This window comes from Mytilus edulis, chromosome 9 (genome assembly GCF_963676685.1).
Source record: "Mytilus edulis chromosome 9, xbMytEdul2.2, whole genome shotgun sequence".
In the NCBI taxonomy this organism is placed as follows: domain Eukaryota; kingdom Metazoa; phylum Mollusca; class Bivalvia; order Mytilida; family Mytilidae; genus Mytilus; species Mytilus edulis.
Window position 1 is genome coordinate 74,158,541 of NC_092352.1, and position 21,895 is coordinate 74,180,435.

Below are 21,895 nucleotides of genomic sequence, written 5' to 3' on the forward strand. Positions count from 1 at the left end.
ATAATCCCCCAGATTGCTCCGTTTATTTCTGCATGATTAGATACCTGACCTCATTCATTTCGGTCTCTTTTAAATTCATGTTTATCCTCTTCAAAACAAGCGGAAATCCCTGCAACAGCCATAAACAGTAAATATTATAATACCATAAAAGATTTATCTAGGTCAGTGAACTGTTAGTACTTAGGTATACTAATCTATATAAGTGGGATGTGTTTCAGTAATACTATGTTTATGAGCAGACGGCTTTCAAATCTATGTCAATCACTTCCATCTTCAATCTCCTTAATGGAAATAAAATTTAAAATTGCAGACTGTGTACAAAAGAGATGCATTTTATGATTTTTTAATGATGATTTTTTTTCATAGAAGATTTGTGACCCAAATGATATTGATTTAAAGAGAAAAGTCACCAGCCCAGAAGTCAGCACTTAAATTCTGTGTTGACATGAATTATTATTGACATGGGCCATGACCATATCAAAGAAGCTGTTTACCTACAAAAAAAATTGTAAACTAAACAAGCATCTTGGGTACAAAAATTATAATCCTGGTATCTTTGATTATTTAAAAAAATAGAAAAAAAAGAAAAGATGAAGATTTTAGAAATTGAATTTTAAACTGTTCACTCAATAAATGTGACTTCAGATGAAGTTGGTTGTTCCCTAAAAGTAAGGACTAAATTGACAGAAACAATCAAAGATCCCCTGAGGTAACAAATGACATCTAGATATGACATAAAACAAGCTCTAACAGCCAATTGACAGCCAGGATTCTTTACTTGTTTGAATATATGTAATAGTTCAAACTAGTTATTTGAGATATCAACCCTCCCCCTTTTTTATGCCCCACCTACGATAGTAGAGGGGCATTATGTTTTCTGGTCTGTGCGTCCGTTCGTTCGTTCGTCCGTCCGTCTGTTCGTTCGTTCGTTCGTTTGTCTGTTCGTTCGTCCGTCTGTCCCGCTTCAGGTTAAAGTTTTTGGTCAAGGTAGTTTTTGATGAAGTTGAAGTCCAATCAACTTGAAACTTAGTACACATGTTCCTTATGATATTATCTTTCTAATTTTAAAGCCAAATTAAACTTTTGACCCGAATTTCACGGTCCACTGAACATAGAAAATGAAAGTGCATGTTTCAGGTTAAAGTTTTTGGTCAAGGTAGTTTTTGATGAAGTTGAAGTCCAATCAACTTGAAACTTAGTACAAATGTTCCCTATGATATTATCTTTCTAATTTTAATGCCTAATTATATTTTTTATCCAATTTCACGGTCCATTGAACATGGAAAATGATAGTGGGAGTGGGGCATCCGTGTACTTTGGACACATTCTTGTTTTTATCTTGATCATTGGACTAACTAAACATAGATAGAAGAAGTCTAGACAAACTATAGAAAGATTTAACATAGATCATATTAAGATCTATACCACAACAAATAAATAAACAAAGGGTTGTACATCTAGACCAGGGACATGATTGTTGGTAATAGGTTATTACCTGTTGCAACCCTTTAACAATTTTTTCTAAACATGGCATGTTTTACTGAACAAAAGCATTTATATAATATCTGTGTTTTAATCAATAATTTTTTTTACTGTAAAATCTGAAGACAAATTATAAATTAACTTTTTTCGTGTATACATGTGAAGTAATTTGGCACGTTTCAGACCTGTTGTCATAATACCCAGTGGCGACCATGGGATTTAAAAGAATTATGAAAAATACCACAAATATTTAAATAGGTCCTTGACCATTTAGTAAATTATAGTTTTGTGTTAAATATTACATACCTACTGGTAATAGATGTGTTATCTAGTGTATATTTCCTTTACTTAATGTAAAATGTCTGACTTAAATATTACCTCTGGACATCAAATAAATACATTTTTATAAAGTCCTTATATTGACCTTAAAATGAGCGTTTAGGAGCCAGCTAAAGACTGCCTCTGACTGCAGAATTTTTTATCTGTGTTGCAGACAAATTGGTGGCTTCAGACTGTTTTCTGCTCTTTTGTCGGGTTGTAATCTCTTTTACACATTCCCCATTTCCATTCTCAATTTTTTAATGTGATTGTTGTTTTATTCGTTAAATAGTAGATTCATTGATGTAAGTCATGTATGGGTTTCCATAACAATATTTAAAGTATTATTTACTTTTTCAGATGTACAGAAAGGTCCTACGACCCTGACAGATTCCATGGGAGAGTTGTAGCCTATCCATTTGAGGACCACAATCCACCGAGATTAGAGTTAATAAAACCATTCTGTGAGGACCTGGATGAGTGGTTGAAGAAAAGCGATGAAAACATAGCAGCCATTCATTGTAAGGCAGGAAAGGTAAACAGCTGTTTTTATACTCCAATCAACCCCCTTGTTAGCCTCATGGGGGAGGTCATGGGTTTGACCTCTGGCTGGATCAAAATCAAAACTTTAAGATTGGTACAAAATTTATAAGCTACTTGCCCTCTTAGCATGCAGCATTAAAAAGTAAGAGCAAAGACTGGTAGGCTCAGAGTCAGAATAATGTGACCAGGTATGGTAACTTGTCGAAATGTAGACTATTGCCTTGCAAACCAACATGTTAAAAATCTGGCAAGGGTATTGCCCTGAATATGCTTTTAATTTGTTGCCAGGAAATAAACAGCCATCCATCATTGATTCATCATATTATTCTCCAGTCCCATGTAACATGCATCTTGTCCTCTTTTTGTTTGTCTGTTCATCAAACAATTAATCCCATCTTACTCAAACACAATGTCAACTTTGAAAAACCTGCCGTATTTTTATGCCCCACCTACAATAATAGAGGGGCATTATGTTTTCTGGTCTGTGCCTCCGTTCGTGTATCCGTTCGTCCGTGTGTCCGTTCAGGTTCAAGTTTTTGGTCAAGGTGGTTTTTGATGTAGTTGAAGTCACAGCAACTTGAAACTTAGCACACATGTTCCCTGTGATATGATCTTTCTAATTTTAATTTTAAATTAAAGTTTTGACCCCAATTTCATGTTCCACTGAACATAGAAAATTATAGTGCGAGTGGGGCATCCATGTACTATGGACACATTCTTGTTTAAGTATATACATTTGAATTCTATTTATAATTGCAGGGAAGAACTGGTGTTATGATATGTGCCTATATGTTACACAGGAACAAATTTGATAACACTAAAGAAGCACTGCGGTTCTATGGCCAGGCACGGACACAGGATGAAAAGGTTGGCTGTAGAAAATTATGTGACAAAAAACCATGATCAGTTTTCTCAAAATATTTCTCTGGAAAATTTATACTTTTTGAGTTTATACTTTTTATGCGGATCAAATATTGTGAACTTTAATCACCACCGTGTATAATTGTTTTGGGAAAATAATGAGACATCTCTAATCATCAACCTACAACCAAGTCATTTCTTAAAACAACAATTATGTTTAGATTGAAGTATACATAGATATTATGTGAATAAAACAAAGATTTTCGTTACCGTGTAAGATCAAAATCGTTAACGCCCGCTTTACACGGTGATCACACGATTCAAAATAAACTTTTACAGGGAAGCTACCGACAGGATGACTATACTTATTGGATTCAGAAAATAAAAAAATCTCATGAATTGGAAAGTAGCCCATCAGTTATCCAATCTAAAGAGAACATCCTTGCATTGTGTATAAGCAGCCATATCTAATCAGATGACCTATTTATTTATAAGGTCATGTAAAGTAAAAATCACAAAAATACTGAACTCTGAGGAAAATTCAAAACGGAAAGTCCCTAATCATATGGCAAAATCAATGAAAAAACACATCAAACAAATGGACAACAACTGTCATATTCCCGACTTGGTACAGGCATTTTCAAATGTAGAATATGGTGGATTGAACCTGGTTTTATAGTGCTAACCCTCTCACGTGTTAGTGAATGTTTGGTATCAAAATGAGTTGATAAACTCTTATTATGCCCCACCTACGATAGTAGAGGGGCATTATGTTTTCTGGTCTGTGCGTCCGTTCGTCCATATGTCTGTCCGTTCGTTCGTCCGTTCGTCCGTCTGTCCTGCTTCAGGTTAAAGTTTTTGGTCAAGGTAGTTTTTGATGAAGTTGAAGTCCAATCAACTTGAAACTTAGTATACATGTGCCCTATGATATGATCTTTCTAATTTTAATGCCAAATTAGAGAATTTATTCCAATTTCACGGTCCACTAAACATAGAAAATGATAGTGCGAGTGGGGCATCCGTGTACTGTGGACACATTCTTGTTTTATATATGTTGTGTGTACAAGTTATCATTTTGAACAAATTATAATTTTTTTGAAAAAAATTACAAATTTTAATTTGTATTTTGATGTTGTAAATAAAGGCAACAGTACAAAAGTCGTAAATCGATTGAGAGAAAACAAATCCAGGTTACTAACTTAAACCAAGGGAAACACATCAACTACAAGAGTTAAATAAGGAATCAACAGAAGCACTTAAGTGCAACAACAACAAAAAAACCAGTAATGCCACATACATAGAAACGAACTATTAGATAACAATTGCCATTTTCCAATTGCAATTTGTACAAATAAGCTTTTAATTATAGCCGACCGTGCAAGGACTGTAAAGACAGACAAGGTCATTAAAAACTCCCTTCACTCACTTTTTATTGTAAATTCATACATTTCAGGGGGTAACCATTCCTAGCCAGAGACGATATGTAGAATATTATGAATATTTAATTAGAAACAAGTTAAACTACAAGCCAGTAGCATTGTTGTTAAAAGGCATAGAATTTATAACAGTTCCCATGCACAATGGGAGTGGATGTTGTAAGTAAAGCATAAATATAGGATACATGAATATGTAAATGAGGAGGCATGGTATGATATAGGATATATAAATATGTAAATGAGGAGGTGTGGTATTATTGCCTTTGAAAACTCCCTGCCTCAGACCAAAAGGACAAGAAAACAAACAACTGTAGGTCAACAAACACAACTTAAAAACTGAAAATGAGGTATTTAGAATAAAACACTAAGAGTGATATCAATTTCTCTGGAAGAGTAATCAATTCATGCTCTACATGTGACACTGTTTGTGTTCGTGTAAGTTCTAAACATTAAAATAGAAAACTTTTTTTGTACCTGTAATGACTTAAAGTGATCAAGGTGCAAAACATATTAAATACATGATTTCTTAGGGAAATGTTTTTTTGAATTAATGTTCATAATTAAACCAGGAAAAAAAAACGCAATTTATTCAATTTCCAAAATGTATAGAGGAAATGCACAGTAACAATTAACAATGATTAAACCCACTTTGTTCTTGTCTATCAGAAATACTCATAAAATATTAAATCTTTAATACCATTTTAATCAATAAAATATATAATGTTACATTCCAATGTACAAACATCTGCCGTTCCCATATTCCCCAATTTCAGAACTACCGTGGATTTAGTAATTTTCATAAGCGGAGTTCACGAAAAGTGGTGAGTTCGTGAAAAGTGGTGGTTCTCAGGATTTTACCACCAAAATTTGGTATAGAACTGACGCAATTTTAGTATTTTTCAATAGCACTAATAGTGAGGACCAGTAGATTTTCTTCCAAGGACCACTAGGGAAAAAAGATTTCACGAACTCTGCATGATGGGTACCAACTTTTGTTGATATTTGATTTCTTAGTTATAAAAGATTGTTATACATGCCTATAGCAGATGTGTACTATAGCAAATGTGTACGTCGTTGAACATTTAAATATGTGGTATCCCGCGAATAATGATCATGAGATCACTCACAGTTATAGTATTCTGTATAATTTAAACCGAGCAACTGAGGAAGCTGGCTTGTCATGTTTTGGATTTTTTGTCAGATTTTCGGAATCCTCTGGTTTTATCTGTTTGAATGCCCTTAAAAAATTTGCCCCGTGACCCCCATTTCTTTTTTTGTAAATCTTTTACATGCATAATAATAAGCCATCTTTAAAAGTCTTATAAAATTTTAATTACTTTTTAACAGTTTTTGAAAACTTCAACTTGTCAATGATAAAGCTATGAAAAGTCAAGAGAGAATATTTTCCCGCCAAAATTTCAATGGCTAATATCTTGAAAACAAGCACGGTGACCTATATATTTTTTTTGCTCTTTGGATTCCTTTATTATTCACCTATAAAATATAAACTAGTGTTTCAAAAAGTTAATTACTTTGAAACTGAGAAGCGAACTCCCTTAAGACTAGGAGTTTTCTAAATTGTTTTATGTTTTGTTATGTTAAAGCCTTTTGTGACTTACTTTACGATATGGGTCAGGCTCATTGTACATTTTGTTATGCCAAAGCCTTTTGTGACTTACTTTACGATATGGGTCAGGCTCATTGTACATTTTGTTATGCCAAAGCCTTTTGTGACTTACTTTAGGATATGGGTAAGGCTCATTGTACATTTTGTTATGCCAAAGCCTTTTGTGACTTACTTTACAATATGGGTCAGGCTCGTTGTACATTTTGTTATGCCAAAGCCTTTTGTGACTTACTTTACGATATGGGTTAGGCTCATTTGTACATTTTGTTATGCCAAAGCCTTTTGTGACTTACTTTACGATATGGGTTCGGCTCATTTGTACATTTTGTTATGCCAAAGCCTTTTGTGACTTACTTTACAATATGGGTTAGGCTCATTTGTACATTTTGTTATGCCAAAGCCTTTTGTGACTTACTTTACGATATGGGTCAGGCTCATTGTACATTTTGTTATGCCAAAGCCTTTTGTGACTTACTTTACGATATGGGTCAGGCTCATTGTACATTTTGTTATGCCAAAGCCTTTTGTGACTTACTTTACGATATGGGTTAGGCTCATTTGTACATTTTGTTATGCCAAAGTCTTTTGTAACTTACTTTACGATATGGGTTAGGCTCATTGTACATTTTGTTATGCCAAAGCCTTTTGTAACTTACTTTACGATATGGGTTAAGCTTATTGTTGAATCTTGTATTGTGACCTATGGATACTTTCTATATTAACACTATAAACTAAAGATACTTTATATAGCAAGTAAGTTTATTTGTGTATATTTTACACATGTTTTGTTGATGTGGTTATTTCTTGGAAAGGAAAGATTATGATCAAGATGATGTATTAGTTCTTGACACAAAATACAGACACATGCTTAGCCTCAATTAGTTTAATGGGTCAAAATGCCAATAAATAAAAGCACCTGCCTGATTTTGACATTTTATTTTCTCAAATGAAGACCATTTTGAAAAACTTTTTTTGCAATTACTATTCATGATTGTAACCTTTTCAAAACTGATAAAAAAATAATTATATAAATTGATTAAAAGTGAACCTCACATTCTTTATTTTGCTACCCTTTAAAAAACATAGCAAAGACTACACAGTTACTTACTCTTAATTTCTTTGAGATAAAAACATAATTGTACTCATAATCACAAAGGAGTAGGTCTAGTAAGTGCCGATTTTGGTCTCAAAGTTCAGGTTCATCTGATGAAAGATTTTGGACACTTTTTAGACACTTAAAGTGACTACTGCAGTCTTATCAATTAGTTTATGTGAAAGATTTGAACCTGATTTTGTCATTAAAGATGCTCCGATCAAATATGCCATAATATGTATTTTTTTCAGATGTTTTTTTGTCAAAAATGAAAGTGGCCGCATCCATGTTCATCCTCAACCTTTATATATTTTATGTATTATCATCAAATACAACTTACATTTCAATATTAACAATGAACACAAATGCTGCCACTTCCATTTCAGACGGAAACTGTTTCAAAATTAATCAGAATGTTATAATTTCGAAGATTTCAGTAATTTAGCATGACTTTATGATGCTAGTACATGATACATTGTATTGTCAAAAACAGCCAATATTCATGTTGCAGAAGCATTCTACTTTCCAATAAATAGCTAAAATTTTACATGTTAATGATTTTGTAAAACTGCTATATTTTGGGGCCAAAATGGGGTCTTTACTGGGCCTACTCCTTTAATAGGGCCAGCCCCAACCCCAAAATTTTAATATGAGATTGTAGTTTTCATACTTATCTTTTAGCAAATGCATATCCAATAAGCTCATTATAATCATTGCCAGAAATTTCTAAATCTATTTTCAGCTCCATTTTTTGAAGTATATCAACTTAAGGTGCGAGTATACACATCAAAAGTTTACGAAGACATCAAAAAGGGCCAAACATCGTTTTACATGCCCATAGAACAGTCTGTACCGCTGTGTGGAGATATCAAAGTTGTATTTTATAATAAACCAAGAATGAAAAAGAAGGTAGGTTAAAATGGTTGTAGTTTTACATGCTTTTAGAATAGTTGGAACAGCTGTCACAGTGTATCAAATTGCAAATGAAGTGGTAGGTGTCGGTAGAAGAAATGACCTAAATAATTTCTAACAGTTAAATAGCAATATGATCAATATAATTGATGGTATTTAAATAAAATCCCAGTTTTCTTGTTAAATTTTTATGAATAGTTTGTGAAAGAAACAAGATCCTTCCAACCTCAATCTTCTTCCTTTTGCAATAATAAGCCTCTGGTATAGCTCTTACAGCAAGATTTAAATGAAAGGAGATGTGAGGTCGATCTCATTTGGATAGTGATTTAATGACACTAAAAAAATCAAATGACTTCCAGATGTCAACAGCCATCTTTAACAATCGACAAGTTTGTTTGCAATATTTCAATCTTCTGATCTCTCCAAGTCCCGAAAAAGATGGGAATAATTTGTCATTTTTTTCTGTAAAATTATTAAATTTATATTCCCAAAACAGGAAAATAAAACTGAATTATAGAAAAAGCTGTAATTACTTTGATGTTTAAGATATTATAAAATAGAACAGTGGCGACAACGAAATACAATTATTACCCAATTTATAAATGAAAGGCTATTTCAGGTGAGAAATAATTTCTTTATTTTCATAGTTTTGACGTCATACAACAATTGTCAATGCAGCTGCATAAATATAAGTCAAGAATGTATAGAAAAAGATATAGCACATAAGCACATATTTTCTATTTTAATTACATTAAAAGCCAATGTTTTATATTAAGAACCTGACCAAGAATGTGAATGTCAGAAAAAAACAAATTCAAATGTGTGAACAAACATGACATTCATGAGATTGATTTACTGATGTAACTTTCTGTATATTTATATTCAAAAATTGATGCTCTTGGCGAAAATAATTAAATTTATCTCTTAGTATTAGAAGCAATAATTGAAACATGTCTAATAAATATATGAATGATTGTCTTAACTACATGAAGATCTGAAGGCTATTGAATGCGATAGAAATTGGTCACATTTTTACATTTTCTGCTGTTTTTGACAGGTCACCTTTGCAAAGGTACGGAATTGCATTGTGAAATATATATACACACAAATCATATTCAAGGGTCTTGAATACCGTTTGTTCTTTTTCCGTATATAGTATGAAGATATTTATTTGAAGGGCCCACACTGTTTTTAGTTTATTTTTCTTTTGTTGACCTATGCCTACTGCTTTTAATGAACATAAATTTTACTAAATTTCTTTTGTTAGTTCTGATATAATATATATATGTTGTTTTCTTACAATGTAGAATGAACTAATGCTCTTGACGAAAATAATTAAATTTATCTCTTAGTATTAGAAACAATATTTGAAACATGTCTAGTAAATATATGAATGATTGTCTTAACAACATGTAGATCTGAAGGCTATTGAATGAGATAGAAATTGGTCACATTTAAAATATAATGATTTCCCAAGACTTTGTATATTTTAGAATCAGGCAGGTACCAGTAATTTTGAAAGACAAACTTTTTAATTAAGAATCTTTGTTTATGTTTATTTTCATCCAGTATGCACTATACCAAAAGGTTAAGAGGTCAAGTATTTGAATCTTTTATGTTAAACCTCAGTCTCTATGGTCAATAGGCTATTTGCCAATTCCCGTTTTTGACCCTGTAATTAGAGATCTCTTTTTTAGTTGTCTCCCTTATGAGGGACATTAATTATTATTTACAATGGAGAGCTAGCAGAAAGATCAAAATGACCTGTGCTCAATGTGAGTAATCTTTAAGGTTTTCAAATCTTTTAATTACATTAATTTGTTGTTAAGGTAAATACTTTTGACATCCGAAATTATTTTTCATGAAAAATTATTTAAACCACCCATACATCACTTTAAATTCATCATGCTTTAGATTGGCAAAAACCAATTTTGTTCGGTATGGAACCAGTCTAAGATTGGCAAAGGGAAGTTATTTGTTTCATAAGTGTGTAATAACATGAATAACAGAATCAAATTGGTAATTGGCAAATGGACTATTCGCCCAAATTATCTATGGACAAGATTATCCAACTGTTAATGGTTAAGTATATTTACCAGAGGAGCAGGGGATGTTTTAACAAGATAACATGCTTGATCCCTTGCAAATTTAGTTGAAATGTGCCTTCACAGGAAACATTCTTTAGTCATATTTTTAGTTAAAAACACCTTTCTAAAGTCTTCCACCAAATTTTTTTTTGCTTTTGTTTAGCATTGATCAAACCACCAACATAAATTCTTTGAGTAAATTTGTCATGTAATAAACATACAAAAATAAATGATCCACAAATCAAATAAAAATACCTCCTAACCCTCCCTTGTTCATTTTAATGGTTAGTTTGAGTGTTGAAGAGCTCTACATTAAACTAAAAATTAAAAAAAAAAAATTCAATGGTATTTTCAAGCATAGTGTGTTATCTTTACAAGCATGTATTACATAAAGACTGTTTATATTTTAATTTTCAGTTCAGTTTCACTATATTTAATATGGATTCTATTGGGGTGAATATTGTGTGCTATATTTAGTTTATATATATGTACATGTGTAATCTTAAATAAATCGGCAAAACATCACCGGTTTTGATTTTCAACTGGCACTACTAATTGGCTGACCTTGTCCTCAGTCAAAACTTAGGTCTATATAAATTTTAGATTGAGATATTATATAGATAAAAATGTAAATACTGCTAGAATTTCTCATATAATTTCTTCCTGAAATTCCTACAGAAAATTTCAGAATTTAACAAGAGATGGGAATATATAATTCCAGAATGTTAGTTCACATATGTAAACTTCAGAATTTTACAATCTTTGTACGACCGCAAAAAAAAAAAATTTTTGGTCGTATATTGGTATCACGTTGGCGTCGTCGTCTGCGTCGTCGTCGTCCGAATACTTTTTGTATTCGCACTCTAACTTTAGTAAAAGTGAATAGAAATCTAAGAAATTTTAACACAAGGTTTATGACCACAAAAGGAAGGTTGGGATTGATTTTGGGAGTTTTGGTCCCAACATTTTAGGAATTGGGGACCAAAAAGGGCCCAAATAAGCATTTTCTTGGTTTTCACACTATAACTTTAGTTTAAGTAAATAGAAATCAATGATATTTTGACACAAAGTTTATGACCACAAAAGGAAGGTTGGGATTGATTTTGGGTGTTTTGGTTTTTACTGTTTAGGAATTAGGGGCCAAAAAAGGGCCCAAATAAGCATTATTCTTGGTTTTTGCACAATTACTTTAGTATAAGTAAATAGAAATCATTGGAATTTAAACACAAGGTTTATCAATACAAAAAGAAGGTTGGGATTGTTTTTGGGAGTTGAGGTCCCAACTGTTTAGGAATTAGGGGCCAAAAAGGGGCCCAAATAAGCATTATTCTTGGTTTTCGCACCATAACTTTAGTATAAGTAAATAGAAATCTATGAAATTTAAACACAAGGTTTATGACCATAAAAAGAAGGTTGGGTCTGATTTTGGGAGTTTTGGTCCCAACAGTTTAGGAATAAGGGGCCCAAAGGGTCCAAAATTGAACTTTGTTTGATTTCATCAAAAATTGAATATTTGGGGTTTTTTAATATGCCGATTTTAACTGTGTATGTAGATTCTTAATTTTTGGTCCCCTTTTCAAATTGGTCTACATTAAGGTCCAAAGGGTCCAAAATTAAACTTAGTTTGATTTTAACAAAAAATGAATTCATGGGGTTCTTTAAAATGCTGAAATCTAAAAATGTACTTAGATTTTTGATTATTGGCCCAGTTTTTAAGTTCATTAGACCACATTCATTCTGTGTCAGAAACCTATGCTGTGTCAACTATTTAATTTTAAATTTAAATAAGTTTGAAGAAGAAATCTGTAATTGATTTGTAAGATCTTGACATTTCTTTTGTGTAAAAAACCTATATAATGTCAAAAATTTGATCACAATCCAAATTCAGAGCTAAATCAAGCTTGAATGTTTTGTCCATACTTGCCCCAACTGTTCAGGGTTCGACCTCTGCGGTCGTATAAAGCTGCGCCCTGCGAGCACCTGGTTGTAAAAGTGATAGGAATATATCATTTCATAATTTTGGTACTTTTTTGCAGAAGCTCATACCTGAACTTTTAATTGGTTGACAACATCTAAAAAAATGGATTTTCAACCAATAGTGTAACATAAATTAATTTAGTTATATGAACTATGAACTGTTAGACATTCCTATTGGACCAAATAAGTTTACAACCAATCTAAGATCATCCAAATTTGAAAGGATTATTAAGATAGAAAAGCATATAAGCTTGATACAAAACAAAAAAATCATCTCTAGATGAGTTTAGCTTATTTTCCTTGTACCTAAATCTTCAGTTTCTTTTCTGAGATTCCATGATGTGGTACTGATTTTCTATATATCTATTAAAACTGTTGTACAGTATATTTACTGTGAAATTTTTCAAAAAAAAATCAGATGGATATTTCTTGAACTCTTAATTATGGTAATGTTTACTTTTAGAAATGCAAATTCTTTGGGACTTATAGTTGAGGGGTTAAAGTTCAGGGTAGCTGTTGGACATCAAACTGCTTGTCTTTAACTAAGGACCTAAATTAATTTGTTCCCCAAAGCTTTTCAGCTTCTTCTGACAAAGATAATGGTTGCTTTTAAAACTTTGGAGCGTCACTGATGAGTCTTTTGTAGACGAAACGTGCGTCTGGTGTATATACAAAATTTAGTCGTGGTATCTATGATGAGTTTATTTACTAAAACTTGAAAGTAGCTGGTCATACCTTCTATCGTGACACTCACAGACATAAAACTATAAAGTTTAGATTGAGGACAATGACAGCTTTACACTAATCAAAAAAATAGAATGATATCTTTGATATAAGTAATTTTGTCAATATGTGTATGAACTGATATTGGCAATCATATACTGCTCATTAAAGGAACACAACACTTCCGTAAAATTATCCTTTCATAGAATTTAAATATTACTCTTCACATTTTTACTTTATTTGGCCTTTTATACTATTTTATTTGAGCGTCACCGATGAGTCTTTTGAAGATGAAACATGTCTGCCGTACAAAATTTTAAGCTTGGTACAAATGTACATGTTTCTATGAAGAGTTTAAATTCAGAATTTAAATGTTTATATGAAACTTTCAATATAGTATTATAGTATAAATACAGCTAGTAAATTTTATATAGTTTATAGGTTGTTGTTTGTTTTCCATTTATTTGTTAATTATTCCGTATATTATTAAGATATGAAAACTGTTGTGTTTCTTGCGAATATTAGTACATTGTGTCAATAAGTTGATTTTAAGGTTGAAATTTGAAGGATTAGAATGAAAGTGTGTTCCTCTTTATAGGCTTTTGAAATATGAATGTGTCCAATCAAATGCATGGCTTCATTTTGAGTTTAATGTTTATGCTAAGATCCTGGTTTTTGCTTACCGTTGTTCAACATGAATTAAAAGCTTAGTGGTAATGTTTCTGCAGTATGTAATTGAAATTTAGATTTTCGCTCAGAAATATTTTATTCCATTAAAATTGTCATTTTTGTCAAGTATATTATGATATGTTTTATGTGATGAAGCTAGATGGAGACTTTTCTTTTAAAAGAAGCCATATTAGAGTACCTGGTAGTCCTAGTAGAAAATGTACTGTTGATTTATTCAGTTATATTCTTGGGGTATCAACAATGAGCAAAACCTATCTCATGTATATACCATAGCAAGCTATGTCTTACTTAAAACAGACCTTAATGGCTATAATTTCTGGCTTGGTATGTTTGTTCAATGAATTTGAATATGTTAAGACACTGCGAAATTATTTAATGGGTATTTTTTGTACAACCAGTTCAAAGTATAGTTTGCATGAATAAGTTGAAAACAGAACACACGAAAAAACAACATAGAAAAAGTAGTTTTAACTCATTCCAAAGACAAAGGCTGATTTTATTTGCACAGTTTTGCTATGGAGAAAAATCATTAGACAACATTTCAATATTGATAGAAAATTCAAGATGGCCACCACTTTCAACAAATGCCCTGCAAAGATCAGCTAAGTTGCCATGGTGACTTTGAAGTAAACATATCAACAAATTTAAGAACATTTATTTAAGATTATAACAGAGTAAATTCCTAACCTTTTTTTTCCAGGATAAAATGTTTCAATTTTGGTTAAACACATTTTTTGTGGAAGCAGACGACAAGCCAAAAGAAAATGGTCGGAAATCTTGGGCTGGAGAGGTGCCAGGATCCAGTAATTATTACACAGTGACTATTCCTAAGTGTGAACTTGACAAAGCTAATAAAGATAAGGCTCACAAGTTATTTAGTCCTAATTTCCAGGTAGGTCCTAATGTTGTGAAGATGGAAAGACCAAAAGGTGTCATTTTATACATAGAATGAATCAGTACATTAAAAAGAATCATATTATTTTAGTCCTAATTTCTATGTAGGTCTATTTCTTACAAATCCATACAATAATAGCTTGAATTAGGTAGATATATTTCTTGTATAGAAAAATTCTAATTTAAAACTGATCTTGCTGTGCTCCAAGTTTGAATATGAAATTCATGCTATTATAACATCAAACCAAGAAATTTACCAGGAGACTGATTTAGTGTAGAGCCTTCGACTTTAGTCGAAAAAGCAAGATATAGCGATTCTACATTCTGTCGATGGTGTCGTCCACAAATATTCACTCTGTGGTTAAGTTTTTGAAATTTTAATAACTTTTTTTAAAGTATACTGGATTTCTACCAAACTTGGACAGAAATTTGTTTATGATCATAAGATAGTCATGATAGTATCCAGCAGTAAATTTTGTAAAAATAAAATTCCATTTTTTCCGTATTTTACTTATTTATAAATGGACTTAGTTTTTCTGCCCAGAAACTTTACATTCACTCCGCAGTTAAAGTTTTTAAAATTTTAATAACTTTCTTAAATTATCCAGGGTTTGTACTAAACTTGGACAGCTAGGAGCTTGTTTATGATCATCAGATAGTATCCAGAAGTAAATTTTTGTAAAAAGATAAATCCATTTTTTACGTATTTTACTTTTAAATGGACTTAGATTTTCTGCCAGGAAACAACACATTCACTCTGTGGTTGAATTTTTAAAAATTTTAATAACTTTCTTATTCTATTTTGGATTTGTACCAAACTTTGACAGAAGCTTGTTTATGATCAAAAGCTAGAATCTAGAAGGAAATTTTGCTAATGTGTTTTGTACCTGTGTATCTGTATTTTACTTATAAATGGACTTAGTTTTTTCTTCCAGTTAACTTACATACAGTCTGCAGTTAATGTTTTTAAAACATTTATTAGATTCATAAACTATCCTGGATTTTTACCCCAGAATTCAAGGAGAATTAATATAATTACATGTCTAAATGATTTATATATTTTGTAGGTCAAACTTCATTTCACCAATCCTGAAAATTGTGGATTATATAACTCCTCATTAAAAGTCCCCGATCAGCAAGGATTACGACACCGATCAAAAACATTAGAACAAATATGTGATAAAAACTCCACTACAAATCACTCGGACCATAGTGTGGACGGGATGCCACATTCTATAACGGCACTGACACTTAACTCTCGACGAGAAAATCAGTCGCCTGTGATAACACGGACGCGATCACCTAGTCACATGACTCATGAACGACCAAAATTCATGTTGCCGTCTAACGGGGAGGGCAGTAGTGACCAATTAAGTAGTGAGGCAAATAGTGACACAGACTTTCCCGAGGAGGATTTGTCAGACACGGACGATGAAGAAGAATGGAATGATCTAGAAACGACTGCTGTTTGATAAATTATCTATTTTTATAAAATTTATCATTTTTCGTCAAAACATTATAAAATCCCACATTATGTTGTTGTTGAGTTTTTTGTCATATTTTCTCCCATTGTTACATAGCCATTAATTGTTACATTTATGCTCAGCATTTTGTTTTTCATCAGTAAGGTCATTATAATGAATAGCCAAACAGAAATTCTTTACTTGAAGTCTTTCTGTATAGTTTTGTATATCTTTCAAGGCTTTTTCAATTTAACAATAAATTCTACCTGTTATGTTGCAGTATGAAATAGGCTTAATAGATTTCTCTTGTTTACTAAATTTACCGTAACATAGACTAGCCTTAATTAATTTATTTTTATCTATCATCTCTAAATTTCTGATCTCAAAAAACAATTTTTAAAATCTTAAGAATTTATTTGTAATATGAATGTGTAAGTATAAAATTTTACAGATTATAAAATAATTAGTGCTTATAATTTGTTTGTCAATTTTCATTCATTTGTTATCTCAGATTGATTTTTATGAACCAATAATGAAGAAAATCAAACCTTTGTTAATCGATCAGGCTGAGAAAAAAAATAGAGACGGGAAAAATTTTCCTTTATGAAAGACTTGAGTTGAATCCTTAATTTTCATTGTCTTTTTTGACAAATTTAAGAAATGTTTTGGAGACACTAAAAAAAAAATTGTTTTTTGTATACTTTTTTTAAACAGTGTTGTATGTCACTTGACTACATGGAAAGTGAAAGGCGAATCCTTCCTGTAGAACAATAGGATACAAAATTGCTGTGTAGTGTAATTTTTTTTTATCTTTGAAAGAGTACAGTTTTCAAATTTGTATGCTTTTCCTGTGTATTATTTTTTTATAAAGTTGAGAAATTTGAAACCTAATTTATTGAATGCATGTTCTGTCATTTTTAGAGATATCTTGAAAATCAAACTACTGACTACTGTTTTTAGATTAAATTTGAATATTTTATACTTTGGTTTATATAATGTTTCTTGAAAATGTTGAAATCACCTCTTTTAGTTGTGATCATTATTTTCAACGCTTCAAATAAAAAAATATAAAGAAGTTCAAAATATAACTTGATATTGAAGACCTTCAAGATTTTTCATTTGAAGGGGGAAAAGGGGGGGGGGGGGTCTTTCAGGGTACATTTTTCAAACGGCTGAAGTATGTCCTACTCTCAACCACCCATAGAAATATATTTGCATGTACATCTAAAGCACTGAGGATCTCCTTTTGGAACAGCACTTTTAAGATAAAAGAGGAATTTCATAAGATAGGACTATCTGTACATTGTATATATTTTTGCTTCTTTGTGAAATTTGCTTTTTTTCCAGCTTTTGTGCATGCAATATTTTTATGTGTTCACAATCTGTTTTCTTGTGTTGAATTTTTATTTGAAATTATTTTAAGTACTTGTTTGTTGAAGAATTAGGACATTGTAAAATTTTGGCGATAATTTGCATTGATTTGAATTCACAGCAAATAAGTAAAAATTTATGATATTTGTTGATTTGATAATTAATAAAAGTAGAGTGCATTGTTATTTAATTAAGGAGATGACTGAGAAAAAATACATTTTATATCATATCAAACTTATCTCACATTCCTAGGTTCTGTTATTAAAATTAAAAGACCAACAATTACAGTGTAAGATCAAATATTTGCTTCATTATTTGGGGGTTATTTTTTTGGGGGAAGGGGGATTTCTTATCTGTTCAAATTTGACTGATTCTCAGCCAGACCTGTACTTAAAAAAAAGAGCAAGGGTCATATTAAATCAAAATATAGTTTATATGCAATATTGCATGTTTTTGTTATTAAAGATTTTCATATCATAAGTTGGAACTGCCTAAAAAAGTACCCCATAGGAGTGAATTTCTGATAAAAAAAAAATTTGTGAAAATCTACACGTTGGGATTAGTTTATACAAAAGTGTAAAAGTTTCAATATGATTATTTGTACAAGTCACAAATGTGTTTTTTTTTTATTCATGTTTTCCTTAAACTCCAGTATGAGATCATAATTGCCAAAAGTTTGAATAGATGTTATATTCCTACTTAATGAAATAGAGATATACAGTCAATGTTAAATCTGCCATCTTCATCATATAGGTAATGGGAGATAACTCTTACAAATCACTGAACATTTGTGTCAACAAATTTTATAGGTGCATTCTTATCTAAGTTACACAGATTGAATGAATTCTGTTGAAGGATACATAGGCATTTAGAAATTGCAAATTACAAACATGTAACTGGTTTGTTAACTTTTTAGAATAACAGTGAAGTTTTTATAATTAGGTCAATATAACAAAAAATTATTTTCATTTTACATTGATCAACTCATGTTATTAAGTCAATAACTTTATAATAGGCCAATTTGTCTTTTAAATCATTGTTAATGTATACTTGTCTGTCTGAAAGATGACACCTGACCTTGACCTCTATTTCATGGTTCAAATTATGTATTCATTACTGTTTTGTTTAACAAACTGAATTTTAAGGTTTCTATTTATAGCAAAACATTGACTGACCAATTTATTAATATTTATCCTTATTTTATCTTCATATTTTCTAAATTAAATAGAAGCAGATATTACTAATTGAACTCGGACATAATATTTTATGTCTCTCTATTGTTCCTCTTATTTTAGTTTTAATTAGAATATTGTGTATGGTGTTTGTTTCTTTTGATAATTCAGAACTATGTTACAGGATCAGTTCCAGTTAGTAGATAGAATACAAAATTATGAGCTCAACTCTCAGCCCATTTTATTTATTTAATCAGGGTAATAAAAAAAAAAAAAATATAACGATTTTTTGTTTAATTCATATGAAAGAGATTATTTTGCATCTATTTAATTATAAGAAAATGGCTTAATGTTATGGTAGAAATAGATAAGTATATTTTTTTATGATTCTTTCATATTGTTAACTAATTTTGTTATTTTTGTAAACATCAAAATTTTAATCATATTCAACAATCATAAAAACTTATGTTAGGGTACCAGTATTTGTACTAGTACGATTTATTTCAATTTGAAAGGGAAAATGATACAAGAAGTGTTTCAAAACTAATTATTTTTATGTATAACATGAGATTCAAGATTTCAATTAGGACAAAATTAAAGAAATGGTAGTGCATGTACAGGGTTTCTAGACCAACCCAATTTTTTAGTACTAATCCATAAGCTTTTATAGGGATTTCTTTTAAAAACTTTTACCAGCATATGAATTTTTTTTCCACTAACTTATTTCATCAAAATTGTTACTGAATTGATCCAAAACATTACCAAAAGTGGTATGTATGATATCTGAACTGATTGTGACAAAAAATAACACTAAAAAGAAACCCACACATAATTGTTTTTTGACCCAAGAATTTAAACACTTTTTCTTTCGCAAATTTTGAAAGTTGCATAATCCAATATTTTTATTTCAGGAACAGTCTGCCAAAAGTTTTGCCTATTTGTTTAAACCTCATTTAAAGAGATCATAGGGCCATTGTTAACATTGATTGTTATTAACATTGTTAAATCTCTGTTTTATGTTTTTTACAATGAAATCTCAGGGTAGGTAAGTTATCTCCCCTTAGATATGCTATCAAAGTAATGGAATACTGTTCACTCATCAAATATATATTTTATATGTTAGATCATATGATATAGTGGCAAAGGGAAGCTAACATGTTTACATAGATAGAACGAAATCTTTTTGACATATCCTTCATTCAGTTGTTTCACATTGGGCTTGAGCACCGTTTTAACAGCTAAATTTGGGACCATTCTATTATTAAACATTTTGAGCTTTGTCAAAGTTGCATTGCATGTTTGAAAGAATTCATTAAGTTAAAAAATCCTTCTTTTTAATTTACCATTTCGCATGATTGAGATATCTCCCTGTAGAAATCTTAAGAATTGTGGGGAAATTAATTTCATATTCACCAAAAAAAATATCACTGTATCATTCTTTATATATTCGTTGTTCAATAAATTATCATCCAATCAAATCATGATGCAAGCATTTTAAAATATTACTCACAACTAATTAGATTCAAACACAACATATAGAGGGGTAACAGAACACTTAAGGGGAGGTTACTCTTCAAAAGTCAGCTGAACGTTTTAATCACATTCTTAAAGTTAAGAGAAATCATGCTTCTAAATGATCAAAATTAGTGTTTAAATCTCATTAAATTATTCCTGCAAATTAAGCTGTTCAACTTCTAAAACTATTAATATTTATGTCAAAAAGTTAAAGTGAATATTTTGTCAAAATGTTATGAAAATTAAACAAGCAATATATATTTTAGTCAGTGTTTGGTATCCTCCTTAAATACTTAAATATAATTGCAGTCCCATTACAATTTACACAGCAATAAGGAATATCCTCTGACCTGTGTTTCCTGTATACTTAAATGGAACAGCCCTATATGGTTTCTATAGTAACACTTTGTACTATATTGTATGGTTGTGTATATAGATGTTACAAAGTTTAGCCTTTGAATGGTAGAGATATTTTTATGGAAGAATTTTGTATGACTGTTTGTTATTATTGCCTCATAAAATGCTGTTTAAAAGAAAAATGAAAGTTTTGTTGTGTTGTTTATATTATTTTTTTCTGCCTAATGGAGGTAGTAAATTGAAACTCAAAAGTTATAGAGAGATCGGTAAAATCAGGGCAAACAAAGATAAAAAAATACTATACAACGTTTCTCAAAAATGGGAAAATAAGTGATGAAACTCCAAAACTTCAAAAATACTGAACTAAAGGAAAATTCAAAGCAGAAAGTTCCTAACTAAATGACAAAATCAAAATCTCAAATTTTTAAGCAAATGTCAATGAAACAACAACCGAATGACACAAATATATAAGGAGAAGAAAATTCCTTTTCTATTTTGAAATTAGCTTGTCATTGATTAATAAGGTTAACTTTGTAGATACAAAAATAAACCAATATTATTCCAGAAAAGGGGTATCTTTAAAACCACTTGGATATATGGTTGAATAAACTGAGAGGAAACTCAAGGTCTCAGGTAATATAACAAAAAACTAAATGAATGAATGCCAAAACAGGGGTTCTGGATGATTAATCTTTAAACTCAAATTTGGTATGGAACCAAACCAGAATTTGTTGTCATGGAGATCCTTATTGAGTAAGAGTAAAATGTCAGGGTTATTGATATTGAAGAAGATTAAAATTATTGCAGAAGGCTTGAGTATGAACAGGCACAAAATTCTAATGCATGTATATGCCAAATATTGTTAGGTTTTTTTTTCATATGAGTAAGATACCATAGAACATTCAGCTTTTTAGAAGTCTATCCTGTACGATTAGGAAAACTTTGTATGCCCCACTTATGAGCATAATGTTTCGATCAGTTCGTCCGTGTGACCCGCTTCGGCTAGAAAGACATTAGGGTTTGAGTTTTGTGAGCTTGCTCACTTAGGTTCTTTAATTATTGTTTTGCTCATAGCTGGGCCTTGTTAATTATATATATTTATAGATTATCGTTGATCATCTCAACGAGATTGATTTTCTCGCTTGAGCTGGTACAGCGAAAGTGAGAAAAGCAATCGAGTTGAGATGACCAATGATAATCTGTTTATCGCTAATTTACCTATGACGACGTTGTCAATTTCATGTCAATTTCGTTAGCAACGCCGCGTGTCCTTAGTTTCTAGCGATAATTTTTCCATCTCAAGCGAGAAGCATGATATGAAAATTATCACAAAAAAAAGATCAAAAGAAAAATGCACAAAATAGCGATAAAGTA

At 31.0% G+C, this 21,895-nt stretch overlaps 1 protein-coding gene across 2 annotated transcripts in view; it reads left to right on the forward strand.

Moving 5' to 3' along the window:
- LOC139489016 (phosphatidylinositol 3,4,5-trisphosphate 3-phosphatase and dual-specificity protein phosphatase PTEN-like) overlaps positions 1-20,703 on the forward strand; it is a 39,755-nt gene extending 19,052 nt beyond the window's left edge. The window contains exons 4-10 of one of the 2 annotated variants that reach the window (XM_071275052.1): positions 2,161-2,335; positions 3,103-3,210; positions 4,658-4,799; positions 8,103-8,269; positions 10,777-10,812; positions 14,450-14,641; positions 15,711-20,703. In XM_071275052.1, the coding sequence (XP_071131153.1) occupies positions 2,161-2,335; positions 3,103-3,210; positions 4,658-4,799; positions 8,103-8,269; positions 10,777-10,812; positions 14,450-14,641; positions 15,711-16,115 (1,225 nt within the window). In that variant the 3' untranslated portion in view covers positions 16,116-20,703. The remainder of the gene's footprint in view (positions 1-2,160; positions 2,336-3,102; positions 3,211-4,657; positions 4,800-8,102; positions 8,270-10,776; positions 10,813-14,449; positions 14,642-15,710) is intronic. The other variant, XM_071275054.1, reaches the window with a different exon arrangement.
- The last annotated feature ends 1,192 nt before the right edge of the window (positions 20,704-21,895 follow it).